Below are 17138 nucleotides of genomic sequence, written 5' to 3' on the forward strand. Positions count from 1 at the left end.
CTTCCCAATTTATGCATTTGACAGCTCTTACCTGATGCTTTATGAGCTGGCTGGACACTGTAGTCCTGACAATGGGAACTGTAAAACGGAGGGGGAAATGCTCCTGCTTTCAAATTCTCACTCGGACTGCCACAGGTGGGTTGATGCTGCTGCTGCTGCAGTTGATTCATTGGTTGGCTCAGACCTCTTGAGTTACAGATAAATTCATCTGGTATTTAAATAGTAGTGAAAAAAAGAAAAAAAAAAGAAGGTCAATGAAGCTATTGTAGTAATTATAGTGGATAATACTAATCCAAAGCAAAGTGATCCTCGTTGTGGTGCTGTCACAGCGTAAGCAAATCTGCATCTTGTCACAAAGGAAGTCTAGAAACAGCACTGGCTCTAGCAGTAGTGTGGCACACAAGATATGTTGTGTAAGGAAAACAATGTTGTAGAGAAACGGTATCTGTTCTAGCTATGAGATATTCACACCTTAGATCAGCAGGAGGTAACCAGCTCCATTAAGCTGATTTCTGTTACCTCCAAGCAAGAGTGTGACCATACTTGAAACCAGCTACCTGGTATTTATCAAATGTATCCTAAATTGTTCAGCTCTTAGCTAAACAACCTGATCTTTAGCTTAGTGTAATATTTACAGAGCTTATTTACATTTCCTTTTGAAAGAGCTTTTGTTTCTATTCAACCTATGTTAAAACTGTTTCAATATATAACGCTGCAAAACCACTTTCTTTTGTCTTACCAGTAAGAACACTTGTGCTGAGAGACTTCTTTTCTGTAACCAAGGAACAGTTTTCCCCTTTGAGAAATTTCATTCTCTTCCACATTAGGTGAGATGGGTTAATAACAGATGGATCTCCCTAGGATGTGAAGGAAAGCAAAACAAACAATTACACCAATGACCGTGGGGCATCCAAAGTTGTGAAGGGGATGCAGTTCATATGATTACCCCACTCAGCTGTTGCAATGCTTGTTCTTCATAATCCAGTTGTCGCTTCAGTTTCAAACTGTTAGACAGAGCAATTCTTGCTGGGTTTATATCTATACCTCGTTGTCCAAAAGCATCCAGGGGCCTGTGGAGAGTAGGTATCTATGAGTGCACAGGAAGGCAAATCTAACTCATTTTGTTCATTTATACAGATTCTTCTTTCATTTAAAGACATTTAAGGTGTCTTTGAGAACGTTCAGTGGGCAGATCTCAAACATAAAATGTTTTTATTTCCTTTTATTAGTCATCCCACAATCTTTGGAAATTTCTGACATTTGTGAACAAAGACTAATGAAAGTTTAGCATAAACAGCCTCTAGGGATCTCCATGCAAACATAAAACTGCTGTGAAAAAGAAAGTCATGTGATTTTTAAGAACAGGATTTGAGAGCCATGCCTGATCCCTTGCTTTGCATACTAAGTATGAACACAGAGACTGCTGACTGGGGACAAACCCTCTCCTTCCAGATGCATATTCACACAGTGGTATTTCTGCCAACAAGAAATCCCAAAAAGCAAACTGCACAGCTTCAGGTTTTAAAATGACCATTGCTATTTTAGGTACTTTCTGAACATTTCAGTGTGACCAACACTGAAGCCCCGAGAGCTGCAGAGTAACGTGTAGCTATGAAAAGCAACTTCGAGCACTGTAGCCTCTGATCTACATCTCATCACATACTGTTCACATGTGCAATAAAGCAAACAAGGTGAGGAAGGGTTGTAGAAAAAGTGCCTGTAATTTTAAATTTTAGCTGTAGTATTTACATATGCCAACAAAAATGTACTCTCCTCCCCCCCTCTTCCCCATTTGCTGTTAAGAAAATAAATGCAAGGTGAGAAAGAATGCACAGGTCCCTGCTTACTGCTGGACCAGTAAGTCTTTTCAGTACTGTTCTTAAACTGCACAAAGTCAAGCATGCTTTGCACCATTAATGGTGTAATTTTAACCTGGTCAGCAGGAAATCCATTCATCTATCCTTACACGCAATGAAAAGTTTACCCACTTCTGCTTCTACCAGACTCACTGCCACTGAGAGAGCACCACATTAATCTCTCCAGAGGTAGTCTGATGCCTATCACAACAAATTGTTGCAGCTGAATTGAGAAAAGTATTTTTTCAAGATTATGGCCCTTTTCATTCCCCAAAGTATTTTCTGAGTAAAATACACAGTTATCCCACAAAAGCACTTACCTTTTTTTATATATGGGCACCCTCTGAGAATGTACTGGTGGCCCTGAGGGGGAATTTGATAGGGATCCTGAGTATTTATCCATGAGTCTCCATTTAGCAGGAATGTATTCTAATGGGGGATCAGGAGGCCACTGGGTGTTTGGTCTTCCTCCCATCGAAGACAGAGGTGTGCTGGCTGGGTCATGGTATGGTGGCAGCGATGACCTACTCATATTGTTGAAGAACACCGATGACAGGGACCCATGACCTCCAGGGTTAATTTTTTCATTTGATAGCTGTGGGCAATATTTATCTGGGAGGAACTGATTCTGTGGAGTAGAAGTAAGGGGTTGGAAGATGGTGCTCATGCTACTTAGACTCTGCTGGGTATTTTGTGCACTTTCAGAGAGAGGACGTTCTTCTTGGCAGATTGGGCTGAGCTGGAAATCTTCTCCATCCATAGGAATGTAAGGAGCCAAGGTTTCAAGGTCCAGTTCATTGAAGTCAGTCTGTGCAAAGATAAAGTAAGTTCATAAAGAAAAAATTTAGCTGGAAGGACACTATCACACTTAAATTGGTATTGTTTGTTCTCTTGGAGGACTAGTCATACCCAGATCCATTTCTCTTGGCATTTGACCAGAGCTGATCAGAGAGGATTATCAACATTGGCCCACCAGTCAGTTCATAACACCCCTGTGGCACTTTTCAAACACTCAGTTTTCCCACCAAAGCTGCTGATGTGGTGGGACAGAACTGAACAAGCAGGTACTGAATCTGACAATACTGAAGTTTGCACATGTCAATTCTTGCACTGAGTTTGATCCTGATCCATGTTTGCCTCCTATCTGTCCACTCCCTCTCTTGCTTTCATTTCGATGTCCAGACTTAGATGAAATTTCTTCAGAACATGGACTACAGCCTAAGTCTGCAAATTGTGTTGGCAAATTTGGGCCCGTCATCCCAAAATCTCTGTAGGATTAATAGATGGAGATGAGTGTAAGGTCTGTGCTAGCAGTCAGCATTCTCTCCCTTTCTCTTGACTATAAAGAAACATAAGCTCTTAACAAAGGCTTTTCAATTAAGTATCTAAAGTTACATAAGCTGAACCAGGGCCACACCTTTTATTCACTAGCTCACTTGATGTAATATTTTAATAGTGGATCTATCTATCTATCTATCTATCTATCTATCTATCTATCTATCTATCTATCTATCTATCTAATGTCTACATTATACCCTGATTAGAATGCAGGAGATGAGAGACTGTATGTTACTTTGTGTGCAAGTAATTGTCGAATCTCTCTGAAAACCTCTAGGAGGTAAAACAAGAAGAATATATCCAAAATGTGGTTTTGTTTTATAGTTAAAGGAGATGTGTGTTATGAGGGGATTTCCACTCTCATTTGGTTGTTTTGCAAGAATTAGTTTATTTACTTTTTGTTCTTGAAAAAATGTTTACGCATTAGTCATTAGGCTGGACTAAAAACAATATTCCATCTCCAATCTACAGAAGCCTCCAAATTCTGAAAGCTCTCTGGTGCTCCTTTCTTCTTAGCAGTGCAACCACAATTAACACCCTAAGCCTTGTGCTTTAGAGAGTTAGCGACAGAAGTGAAGACATTCTGGTTTTTTAAAGTGCATAGCTTTGTTAGTGTTGTACATTTGGTGTTTATGTAAAAATGCAGTTTGTGTGTTGTATCAGAAAATCTGCACATACAACGTGCATCTGTACTATATACTAGGAGGGGACTGATCTTGGCTTTTGGAAGAGATAGTTCCTTACCTGGGATGTGCACTGACTTTTTGATTCTGTGTCCATGGCAAAAAGTTTTTCAATCACCTCAATCTTCAGATCTTCATCCACGGAACTGTAATAATCTCCTGGGCTGCTGGGCTGCACAAAAATAACAGTTTGTTATAAACACCAAGACAACCACGGTATTGGCTTAGCAGCACATCATTTATACCATGCTATTCAGTAACAGATCTTTCCTATGAAAAGCAAATGGTTGAATGTGTATTTAGTGTCCTCAGAACCCAAGACTGTCCACTTCTAACTCCAACACAAGACTGTCAGTACAAAACATAGGCAGCAAATACAGGAACCTAGTTGTCATCTTAGTTTAAGTGGTTTTTTGGCAACTTAGACCTGGAACAAGAAATATACTCTACTGAATACTTCTGTCAAGGAGAGAGATGCTTAGCAGTATCTCCATGCTTTTCTTAAGACTGGATGCCCTCTTGTAAAGGCCATCTAAGAGTGGCTCCTGCTCTTGGGGGCAGTGCCCTGAAAGCACATTCATTCTTTCAGTAGGAACCTTCATGGAGCTGCTCTCCAAAGCCTGAGCTGGGTGTAAGCTTCCTAAAAACTACAGTTTCTAATTAATGAACACAAAGAGGATGAGTCTGGGGTAATGCTCCCAGTGGCCACACAATTTTATATTGGCTTTTTATTTTACGGCTAACTCTCTGAAATGTGGTAGCATGTTCTTCTATTAGTTGTTTTATAGGTAACTGTAATTACTGAGGGACAATTGGGAGATAATGAGGACTGCATTGCCAAGGCAGGATATAGTTCCTGGTTGATGGTTTTGCCATTGATCCTTAAGGTATATGCAGTACAGGAAGGATACAGAGACAGTAGAGGCCTTGTTAGTAAGCAATGAGACAGGACTGCTAACATGAAAATGTTGTCTATATATATTGATAGGACTTGCATACAAAACATAACATGCCTTTTTTTAAGCTTTCCTTACCGTGGAACAGCTACTGTTGCTGCTTGCACTGGGAGTACTGCTGCCAGGTGCAATCTGAGGCATTGTAAAGGATGGTATTGTCAGAGTTTCACCTTGAGCAGGGTGGCTTTTCACTTCCACTGGCCATGCTTTGTTTGGTGTCAAAACAGCATTGGTGAAGACAGGGACTTCCTCAAACTTCTGTGTCCCTGGATGGAGTTTTAACAATATTAATGAATGCTTTTAGCTTGTGCACTGTTATGATATAACTGCAGCTATTCATTAAAAGTAAACACTGCTCCTAGTTGCCATGACAGTAAGTTGGCATAGACTTAATGCATGTTGTTTAGTCAGCAAGAAAGCCTGATTCTGCTCTCATTCACAGAAATTTTCCACTGGTGTGAGCATGTGGCTCTTTTAGCCATTACCCCCAATTTGTACACACAGCAAAGAGACCTTGTCTATTAAGTTTCTAAATGTGGGCTCACATGTGATTCTTTGTTGCACAGAAATAATTTATATAAATACTAACCAAAATCCAGGGAAATAATGGCATCGCCAGGTGTTGGTGCCAGCTGAGCTAGTTCCTCTGGTTCTTCTTTTAACTTAGTAAACAAGAAGTCACTCTTCTCTGTCCCAGGGATGCCACTGTCGTAGGCAGTGCTCATGGTCAGCAGGTGAGGCTTGAAGAGCGATTCTGTTTGGTCCATGGAGAACACAACATCGTTCTTCTCAATTTCACTAACAAGAAAATAGGTTTTAGGCATTTTGTACTCTACAAATAAAAGATGTGGGCAATGTAGGCAGTGCAGATTTCCTAAAGCTGGGGCTCTACAAGCATTTTGGCCTCTCAGTTGCATGCCAGGCTCTCGACAGGCAAGGCATAGTTCCAGTGTTGCCAAGCACCACCATCTCAGATGACGCAGAGAGTGTAGTCAGGACTTCTGTGGGAATACTCAGGGCTTTGTTGCTCTGCTTTTTAAAGGGATGTAGTCGAGGTTATAATGACCTAGACTATCACTCAATTAAGTATTTCCTATTTTGGCCCCAACTAGGACCAAAAAACTTGAGTTTTGCCAAATGAAGGCAAAACTCTTGATTGGCTCTGATTTTTGAGGTGGTGAACAGCTTCTCTTAGCAACATACAATAAAACTGCTACTTAATTTTATCTCTTGGTTGCAGCATTAGAAAAACAAAACACACTAGCAGTTGTGTTACACAATAAAATCTACAGTGCAAGCTTTATACTGTGGTACCAGCCACTCTGCAGAAGGCTGTGGTGTATTTCAACAGCGAGTATGGGAACAGGCATGCCACATTTTTCATCGATGTCTAAGATCAGTAAACAAGACTGAACAAACATGACTAAACTGATTTCAGAATAACAACGTTGAATAAATAGACCCTTCAAAAGTTCCACCAAATATTGCATTTCTTCCAGCACATGAATCCACACGTGTTTTTTTCTGTCCCGCCTGACTTACCTCAGCACGTAGTTGACGCAGACGATGCACTGTGGCTGCAGGTTTCGCGTGTTGTAGATCACCGTTCCTTGGGTCTCCAGCCACACATACCCACCATGCTTGGCAAGCATCCGGTACTGGCCCGTCACCACTTGGCCTTTGGTACACACTGAGAAAAGGGGCAGAGATACAAATAATGCAGCACAACAGGAACACACAACATGCAATGCTTGTTTTAAATAAACCCACTTCTGAGTTTTCACTATGCAGAACTGCACTAAGACGTTTGTTACCAGAGATGCCTAACTTTTGGAAAATCCAGCCATTTTAAACATAAAAAGGGATGTTCTTTTGAGGTTTCCACTCAAGATTGAAAATTTGAGTTCTGGCTTTTGACTTCTTGAGATGGTCTGAGTCTTCAGATCAGAACATGGAATTTTTAGAATTTAATTTAATATCCCAGCTTCCCCCAAAATAATGCCTGCTGACTGTTTCTTGAGAGTCCCTGTTCTAGAAGTGTGTTGGTGTGGGATTCCAAGTTGATCTGTAGAAAAATGACTTTATTTAGGAAAATCTATTTATAGTTTCCTTATTTAGGTGATGGAGAAACACAAGTCAGATGATTTAAAAGCTATACTCACAAAAAAATTTTTAAAAAACTCTCATAGTTTCTCTTTTTATCCCTTAGAGTTAGAAGCTGGAGGTATCAGAACCACAAATAAAATTAAGGTGTCACTAGCACAGCCTTGGTCTTAAGAGGCTGAAGTAGCAATATTACTAATAAAAAGATATCAGAATTAAGAAGGGTAAATGGGACTGTTTTGTCTAGAAAAACATTGTCAAAATATGGTATTTATCCCTCTGCTTGAACTGTGCTGTTCCTCTGCAATAACTTGGAATTAGCAGCCTGGAAGCAACCAAGACCCATGTGACCAAATCAAATAATGTTTATATAACTCAAAATGTTTTTTGAACTGTCTTGTGTTTTTCAAGCAATATACTGACAATAGTACAACTGAGGTTTAAAGCTTCTTCTAGATGTTTGAAGGGCAAAATCTGCAGCCCTGTTGGCCCCCTGCCCCCAGTTTTTTGCAATACTTGCAGAGCATGAGTTTTCGGTGTGGAGTTTTGGACTGCAGAGGAGTAAAGTTTTATGATGTCCTGTTGTAATTCAAAGTTGTCAGTTCAGGAAAAATATTGTCAATCAATGGCAATAAAATTAGGGCTGGAGCACACAAGCAGTACTCATACTAAGTAAGAGCTTGTACCTGCAAGCAGACATCGTTGCACTGAGTGACAGCAGAAGTGGGAACTGGCTAAACCAAACATCTGACCACACACTGGCAACCTTTCCTTCTAAAGAGCTTTTATGCCCAAAACCAGTATGCCATCAAATTAATGCCCTAAAAATAATGCAATTTGACTCAGTAGGACTGGAAAATTGATTCCATGGTCTTTGTACAGAAAAATTCCTTGTGAATGTGGCCACTAACAGAAGCTATTTATTGTCAGTCTCTCCTGCACCGCCACCATAACAAATCCAGGCCTATGAAATGCAACAACTGTTTTGCAGATAATTGTTGCTGTGCTTATCCTTCTATTTCTGAGGTTTGTTTGTTTTCTTCCTAGGAGTATTTAATCATCCTTCATTTAATTTATTTAGACAAAGTAGAACATTACTTTTAGTGATTAAATACTTCTGGTGGAACAAAATCAAAAGGCTTTCATTTCAAAGTGTTTTAGTGACTGGACTGTTCTGCTCTGCTTGTGAAACATAATTACACTGCTTCCTAATCATCAGCTCATCAATAAGAGTCACAGTGTAGGCGCCTGTTACATTACAAAGAAGCTTTTTACTGCTTTAATCTTTTTTATTATTATTATTCAAAGCATGTCATGTTCTGATATAATAAAGTACAGCAGAATCCCTTCACGGGGTAATCTCATAAATTACTAATACATTTGTAACTGCTGACTTTGTTATCAATGCTACATTTAAGGTTCTGCCTTCAGAGTGAACATCTCCCTTCTCTGTTTTTTATAAAGTATACATTACCTGTAGCTTTACAGAAGTAGTAATATCTCAATCAAATAGGCTCCAATTATATTCCTTATCTTTGTGTCAAGAGAGGTGGGAGGTAGGGATGAATTTAATAGTACACAAAAATATGGTTCACTTGAAAGGCTTGTTGAACTTCTGCTATGTATTACCAAGTTGTGGGTCCCAGGTAGTGACACTCACCTCCCCACTGAAGTCAGCAGCAAAATTCCCATTAGTTTTAAAGGCAACAAGATCAGTTCTTAGTGGAAACACTTATAGATTATTAATTGCTGAATTGAAAAATTCAGTTCTCTGGCCAATCTGTGGTGTAGATTTATTCAACAAGACAGAAATTTTCATCTTGCTTGTGTAACATGAAAAACTGCGTTTGCTAAATGCTGCCAAATGCACTCCAGTCTTCCATTCCACAGTGACTAATTTAGACTTTCATATTCTATATGCAACTGTACTTCCAGCCATGAACACAAACACTATTGTGGCTTGCTTGAACATGAGATTGTTATTTCACCTCAAGAAAAAAACCCTAACTCTGCAGTACAGCCAAGCTTTAACAACCATGATTTATCACTAAATTAGATGGAAGGAAAGGGAAGTTCTGCTTCTATGCAATACGCTCACTTGAGGCTTTTCTTTTCAAACTTCAGTCTCCTTCCTCTATTTCCTATGCATCTTTAGAACACTAAGTAGTTGGCACTGTCGGAATTGATAACTGCTTTATTTCTAATAAAAATCACTGTTTAATAAATGCAAGTGTGCTGAACACGAATTTTGAGGTGGATATTTCCATGTATAAAAGGCCACGGCCAGGAAAATGAGTAACTTCTGCATAGCTACATGCTTGGAAGAACAAGTAAGGTCTGTATAAGGTGTATAACTGCTTGGTTACCCTGTGCATTAGACAGCACCTCAATGGCACACATAATGAAACATAGGCATTTCCTAATTGGAGGCTTATAGGTGTTTGTCAAGTCACAGCCTGCTGCCACTTTGTCTTTTTGGTTGTTGTCTGAGTTGGTAAGAAGTCTGTTTTCTGATGGTCCCAGAAAACTTGGAAAGTATTATTGTAGAAGAACTAAAGGGGCCAAATTTGCTGGTGATGCAAACTGATGGTTGTGTTATGGGCAACAGCATTTATCCAGCACAGACTTTGGTCCTGTGCTTCTAACAGTAAAAAGATAATCCATGCTGATCCTGTGCTATCATAAACCCTACAGAACAGTTTGATCTTAGAACACTTATAACCTGTGCAATGCACAGTGTCTTGAGCTCTTTTGCTGAGGTAACACTCCTCTAAGGATTACCCTTGCCTTCTCTCTGCTTCTTGACCGGTCCTCATACCCTACAGCAAAAGTTTGTAGGACATGGCCCTTTTCAGTAGGTACAAATGGCATCTAGACATAACCTCATGTAGCACAGAGTGCAATTGAATTGCCAGAGTGAGGAGCAAGCTCAATCAATGCCTAGTCACAGTGGGTACTAGAAATTCTCCATAGATCTTTACATGGACAAGTCCAAACTCAGTGCTCCTATTTTATTAACTAGATAGAGATCACCAACAAGGGCTCATTCTCCCTCTCTTTCCTGTTACTAATGGGATTGTCAGCTCCCATTTTATTGCCTCCATGGTGTTGTCCCATTCTTAGAAACGCAACTCAACAATTCAAAGATATCACTGCAGCACACCTCCTGTTTTCATAGGATGATTCTTGATAGCTCAGCATAGGATATGAATATCCTATCTCTATTATCTCTAATTCCTTTTCACTATTAAAAACAGTAAAATATTACATAAGAAAAAAAATACATTCCCAGATAACTTTAAGTATGGGTTGATTTGTTTTTTTCTTTTGAGCAGCTCTGAAAACAGAATGATTCATCAACAGTGTTTTACAGCACACAACTTTTATCACTGCCAAACATTCTTTCAAGAAACATTTTAACTTAAAACCATCCTGAATCTTTGCCATTGGAGCTAACACGTATTCTCTTTCCCCCTTATGGTCAGACAGCTATTCTTTGCTGCTCCTTTTCTCTGGGAAGTACAGAAATACTTTCTGTAAGTCTATTTGGTGGGCAATTCCCTATAGACATGACCTACGTCGTGGGCTTTTTCCTGAGGACAGAGACCTTTATCACAGCAACTACAAGGGGGCTGTGTGTGGGTTGGGTTTGAGCTTGCAGACTGCAGTCTAGCAGCTTTGCTTTGTTTCTATAAAAAGAACAGCAACAGAGGTTTTAGTGATGTGTGGCTGAGAACTCTCCAATACATTGGGTCAGGGCTGTAACAGCAGAGGAAATGTTAGTGCCCCACACTGTCTCCAGCCAAAGCACCAACTGGACAGAGACTGAAGAATTAAATTCAGGAATATTAAAACACCTTTTGTGATAAAGAGGGGGACTGTAACTATGTGGCCTACTGAAGAGAGGGAGCGGATCTTGGATCTGATCTCTGCTCCCACAGTAATTCAGGTACTTTACATTAAGAAAAGCTAAAACTGGCAGTTCACATAGGTATAAGAATAATAAGAAGATGCTGTTCCTGGCAGCAGATATAATTTGTATAATGGATATCCCTTTTAGAAAGTCTCCTTGCACATCTGTTTTGGATGGGGAAGATAGTTATTATTTGGTAGCAAAAGACAGACATTCGAACATACACTTCAATAAGCTCTTCCTGTTTTCCTTTATAGCTGCTCTTCCTCCTGAGACCAATGGCACATCAGAAAGATAATCACAGAAAAGCTTGGGTTGGAAAGTGCCTTAAAGATCAACTAGTTCTAGGTCCCTTCCATGGGGAGTTTTCGTTAGACCAGGTTGCTCAGGGCCCCTGAACACTTCCAGGAATGAGGCAGCCACAGCTTCTCTGGGCAACCCATTCCCGTGCCTCACTACCCTCACAGTGAAGAATTTCTTCCAAATACCTAATCTAAACCTACTCTCTTTCAGTTTGAAGCCCTTCTCCCTTGTTCTGTCTCACTACATGCTCTTGTAAAAAGTCCTTCTCCATCTTTCTTGTAGGCACCCTTCAGGTACTGGAAGGCCACCACTAGGTCACCGCAAATCTTTCTCTTTTCCAGGCTGAGCAATCCCATTCTCTTAGCCATCAGTAAATGCACTTCTCACTACCTAACTCAGCTTTTCAGATTTTCAGCTGAACCTTGTTATACCTTAGAGAGACAGTGGTTGTCCCCTCTAACATCCAAGTTTAGTTTTAATTATGGCCCAACACAGACCCTCTGAAAACATCAGCAGCAGATGTCAGCTAGACAAGCACAGTAACCTGTAAGCTTTCTAGCAAAGTGTACATACTATTTGGGGACAATATCTGCACACAAAGCGCAGTTTGATTTTCAACTACTTATTAAGGTGCCCACAAGTTATTCTTTACATTCAAACTGTGAAGAAAAATAAGAATGTGACTTACAGTTCTGATGACTCTTGGTCATACTCTCCGAGTCCAAGGCATGGTAGTACTCGTATGCTGAACGACCCATCAGCTCCTCTGGATGGTATCCAATCAACTCTGTTATTCTTGATTAAGAAAAAAGCAAATATTTAAAATTCAGGTCACTGTAGCCTTATGCCTACATGTGGAGGGCACCTATCAGCTCTAGTCCTTAGACTAACAGAATTAAAAAAACAATATGAGAAATACTGAACTTCTGAACACATCAGGAGCTGCAGAGGACTTCTGATCACATTCTGAAATATCTCCACATTCACAGTAAACTGCTTTGTACTACTATTAGAATAAAAGTTCCTGGTGATGTCATTATGTGTGTTGAAAATTTTCCCAGCTCTATTGCCCCCTAATAGAAGGGGTCAACTTTTATTACTGACAAAGTTCTCAAGCTGTCCACTACACCCAGAAACTTCCAATGACCATTAAAAATCAAATACATGTGAGGGGAATAATGGTTGGCACCATCAGGTTTAAAATTATTCAGACATTTAAAAAACATACACAAAAGAATTAAATCACTACTTTGGGTACTGCACTGAATAAAAATGCAAGGTGAGAAATTAAGGGCAGTTTAAAAAAAATCAGCTCATCTACTTAGCATTTCCTCAATGATATGAGAACTTTAGTATATGGATTAGGTTACTTGGGTGACTAATCCACAAACTAAGTAGAACTTTACACAAAGAAAGCTATGATCTCAAAAACTAGACTTTTTTCAGAGTCTTTCTGAGTACTCAGGCAAGGCAGGATTTCTCACTTGTTCCTGAATAAAAGAAAATAGGTCATCAAACTATGCAGATGATTTTCTCTAATGAGGGAGTGGAGGAAAAACGGTCTATTTTCCTACATTCAATTTGAAATGCCAACCATCACACGCAACTTACAGGCAACACAGGAAGTAAAAGAATAATTCAAAAGTAAAGATTACCCTAAATTCTGTTTCACAAAACAGTGACACTTTTGGATATCTTTTTTTAGCTACTAAACTCTAATAACAACCTGTAACATAGCAGAGAGCAGCAGCAGAAGGGACTATAAACTGACTCTGAAGCTGTCATAAACCTTTAAAAGCTGGGAGGTTTGCAAGGAATAGCCACATCTTGCAGCACATCACTGCTGTCAATGGCAGTGTCCAGGTTTTATGCCTTGTCACTAAACTCTCTTGGAAAAGCTTTATCTGTCACCACCAAATTTGATTTGTGGAGTTGCTCCTTTTAAGGGAGACATCTTCAGGTTTGTGTAATGCCTGGAAGGATAGCCCTGGCCCAGCCCTCCAGACACAAGCGTGTCTTTACAAGACAGACATGTAAATACTGTAAAACAAACAGAGCAAGAGCATGGCATTCTTCTCCTGGATGCCCCTCCAGCAAGACACATAAGATGGGACTATTTTGTGTATAGTTTGAACGCCAAGGCACTGAGTCAGCTTTTCCCTCACCTCCATAGAATTGTATAGCTCATAGCCCCAGGACAGTTCATTTTGTCACTCTGAAAACTACTCTCTGACCTCATTTCCATAGAATAAACCTGGGTTTATAGTGCTTTAGCTGCACAAAAGCTATAGCTTTTATTGGGTTCCCCTCAAAAACTTAACTCTCCTGATTCTGTTTACAGTTTTATTTACAATTCCAGTTAGACCAACAAAGGGAAAATTCCTTAGGTTTCAAAGAGTTGTTTCTTTGACTCTCTTCACCAACAAGCTTCTGAGCTTTTAAATTGTATCCCAGTCAAATACGTAACTTTTCTCTGAAACCACGATTGCTTTTTCTTTCTTATTGAAAAGTAGTTCACATAATGAGTTGATCATCAGAAATGAACCGTCAGGAGAAACAACAAATACTGAAGGAGCCCTAATAAAAGCAAGGCTCAGAAAATACAGTTGCTGCTTGCCTTTACACAGCCAGCTGGGACACGGTCATGGAAGGGACCAGAGGCTTTTGCCAGCACCAGTGTAAATACACAGTCTTTAAAAACAGAAATGGTGGCCTTTGGTTATATAATGGCACAGTATCATAAAACCATTCCAGTTAGTCTGGAGCTCATGACAAGGCTGAGGTTTTAAAAACTCAGGAAGTTAAGGATTTACTCTTAATCCAGTCATTGGGAGCTGAGGCCAAGTAGGGGTTGAGCAGCAAGAAGGAAAATGAAATAAAGATAATGGGGTAAAAAAGAAGCGTCATGCAAATCCAACACCGCATTGTAGCCTTCATGGGTGTCAACAGCGGAACTGAGATAAGCAAGCAAAAAGCACACATTATAGCAGGCTGAGAGACTCTTAACCCTCATCATAAAGGAATTGCAATCTCTATGCAAAATTGTGTATTCCTGTCCTGTAATTCCCCCTCTCAAACTGCTCCTTGCTGTTCATAATGAGCATCCTCACTATAAAATTACTCTTCTTGTCATTCCATGGCACAGAAGGACTTGTCGTGCGAACCTCCTGTGACAATGTCAAATTTAATTAGATCTAATGTAATCTTGGATGAAAGTTAGCAAGTGGTGGGTTGGTGTCTTTTTACTGCAACCAACTAAACATTACACAAAAAGATAAAAATAAGATACCAAAGAATTACCCGCAAACCCCACAACATTGACTAAATTCTAAATCTATGCCTGATAACAGTGAACTGCTAATAAAGAGTAATTGTTTTAAAATAGTTACTTTAGAAATAGTAATAAATGGCTAAACAGCCTCCATGCCCTTGTTGACTGATCTATTAATCTGTTAATGCTATTCAGACTTCTCTTTGAAGACTTCCGGGATTAAAATAATTTAAAAAAATAAAATTGTAGAGTGTTTCTTCTCCCACTCTCAAAAAAAATTTCTAAAACTGGCTGACAAGTGTTTCCTAGATACATTTTAAAATACCAGTATTTTATGACAAACACCCTCTCTCAATAATTGTTATCTGTATTAGTTTTGGGTGCATAAATTGCCAGTTCACACGCTCCTTTATTCCTCCTCTGGTGCTGCTGAAAAGCTTAAAGAAAGATCTTGTAGGCTGCAGACCATGCAGGGCTGGAAATCAGATTAGCCAAGTTCATGCCACATTACACACTAGAGTCAGTATAGGCAGGCAACTATCCCCATCTCCATCACACCCACCCTGTGACTCTCCCAAGATCGTCCTGGAAAAAGACTGGCCACAGCCAGGACCCCAAGGAGCACCTGGGCCAGGAGGCAGCAAATGCTTTCAGCTTAGGTCCTTGCAGTGCCCTCTCCTGAGCGTTGCTTTGAGGTTTGCCAGGGAGTGCACGGCCCAAGCTCCACATGCTTCCCACAGGAGCCTCTCAGCAACACAAAATGCCAAGTGAACACATAGAGGACTATGTGCAAAGGAAAGGCATCTCATGGAGCTGTGAGAAGGAGAACATAACTAAGAAATTCAGGGAAATGGCTATGCCCTGTGGGACTGAAGGGCCATTTACAAAACTCAGTCCAGGACACAAGACTTCTACTTTTGTTTAGACACCAGACAGAAAATTGCTCTTTGTGTAAGCTGTGGAATGACAAAATTAGAAAACAAACTGTATGGTGGTTTTGGATGGCATTCCTGCCATGGCAGGCTTTGTGTTTCCTTTGCATCTGTAGAATGATAATTAGTAAGATGATAATAATTTTTTGTTTAAGACGACAGGTGGGCCATGAGGCTGTTTATTTTCCTGTTAACCACTCATTTCTGAGAACACAAATACCTTTGGGGGAATCTTAATTTTTCCAGACTGGCACTTCAATTTTCTCAGCTAAACTTGTCATCATGATATACTAAGGTCAAATCTCAGAAAACACAGTAAAAATGTGGAATCTCTCTCAACTACCACCACTTAAATGCTTTCTGAGCACTACTTTAGTTTTCCTTAATATACAATATATTTAAGTACCTTGGGACATAGAGCAAAGGCCAAGTTTTGTGCTTAGGGTACACAATTAAGAAACAAGTTATCTGAATTCTGTTTCCAGAACTGTACAACTTTGCCCTACTTTACCTCTTTGGACACAGCAAAGCAAACAAAGCTCACTGCTTCAAAGGCTGCTTCTCCTATAAGATGAGCTAGTTCAAGCATTTTGGTTTTTCTTAAAATTATGCTTTTCTGCCTCTTTATAGGAGCACAAAGGTTTTCATTGTATACCATTTCTGGAATTAAAATAGTATCATAAGAACCATCAGGACTGAGAAGTCAGGCTCTTTTGTGAAAGACTGCTAAAATGTTTACTGCTCAAAAAAATAGCTGGGTGTATATTTGTTGGGCTGTGTGGGGACTGTGTGTGTGAGGGTGTGGACTTCTTAACAAAGTCTTTCTGTATTCAAACTGTTACCAAGTTATTGAAGTTAAACTGGTCTTAAGGGGAACAAAGAAAACAAAGTTATAGTTAAAGCAGAATGAGTTTTAAAAAAAGAGGAAACCTAATAAAGCCCAACACAGACACCATGCCTGGGGTAAAAGCACTCTGTCAGCCTGCTACAGCAGGTGGCAGGGCAGTGGGGCTGCCCTGCCAAAAAATTACATTTTCTCTCAATAATAGTCATGGCTGCTTCTACTTTAACCCAGGCAAGTGAAAAAAATTAAATGCAAAATCCTGGGACCCCTGGCCACTCCTGAGAGGGATGACTGGCCTGGTCAGGGGTATCTGTCCTGTAGACAAAGAAAGGCTAGATGGGTACCTGAAAATCTTCACCAAGACTCTGTCACTGCTACTCATTTGGTTTATCTGAATCAAAGTTTCATTATTAACAAAAGAAGCCATTCATGTTTAATTCTTAAATATGACATATACCAAAAGTCGGTTTTGTCCAATGTGGATGTTTGGCTTCAAATACCATCACTTCACTGTTGTCTTCATACTGCATTTTCCCCTGAGAAGGAATGGAGGGACAGGAGGTCCATTCAAATGCTTATTTGCATTCTCAGCTAACTTAAAAATATTCCCCAAATATAGGTCAAATGGCAAACTGACTCAAATCCTCACCCAAGGCCCTGTGCCTTCATATAGCTGTTTTACTGGGACATAACTGGAAGCACAACACAACTCAGTTTCCTCAGTCAGGCACAGCCTGAATTACACATGTATACTCATATGAGAAATCTAACTGGGACCAACCCTGTGGCACTGCTTCTTCCTGCACCATCCTATTCTGAACCACCATACATCCTCCATCGCTCCTTTTTTACTTCTTCAAATCTTCCATTAAAATGTTTCAATCAGGAAAAAAGAGTTTAACTAACCCGGTTTCTCATAACAAGGAATATATAATACCA

The 17138-nt window shown here is 39.8% G+C and overlaps 1 protein-coding gene across 2 annotated transcripts in view; it reads right to left on the reverse strand.

Moving 5' to 3' along the window:
• The window catches only part of EPAS1 (endothelial PAS domain protein 1), a 77766-nt gene that overhangs the window by 2849 nt on the left and 57779 nt on the right, over positions 1-17138 (reverse strand). For both annotated transcript variants that reach the window (XM_071577207.1, XM_071577216.1), the window contains 9 exons: positions 11841-11947; positions 6376-6523; positions 5423-5631; positions 4912-5099; positions 3939-4049; positions 2177-2664; positions 947-1070; positions 740-857; positions 32-208 (listed from right to left, as the gene is read on the reverse strand). In XM_071577207.1, the coding sequence (XP_071433308.1) occupies positions 32-208; positions 740-857; positions 947-1070; positions 2177-2664; positions 3939-4049; positions 4912-5099; positions 5423-5631; positions 6376-6523; positions 11841-11947 (1670 nt within the window). The remainder of the gene's footprint in view (positions 1-31; positions 209-739; positions 858-946; positions 1071-2176; positions 2665-3938; positions 4050-4911; positions 5100-5422; positions 5632-6375; positions 6524-11840; positions 11948-17138) is intronic.

Source organism: Pithys albifrons, chromosome 2 (assembly GCF_047495875.1).
Source record: "Pithys albifrons albifrons isolate INPA30051 chromosome 2, PitAlb_v1, whole genome shotgun sequence".
NCBI classification, from domain to species: domain Eukaryota; kingdom Metazoa; phylum Chordata; class Aves; order Passeriformes; family Thamnophilidae; genus Pithys; species Pithys albifrons.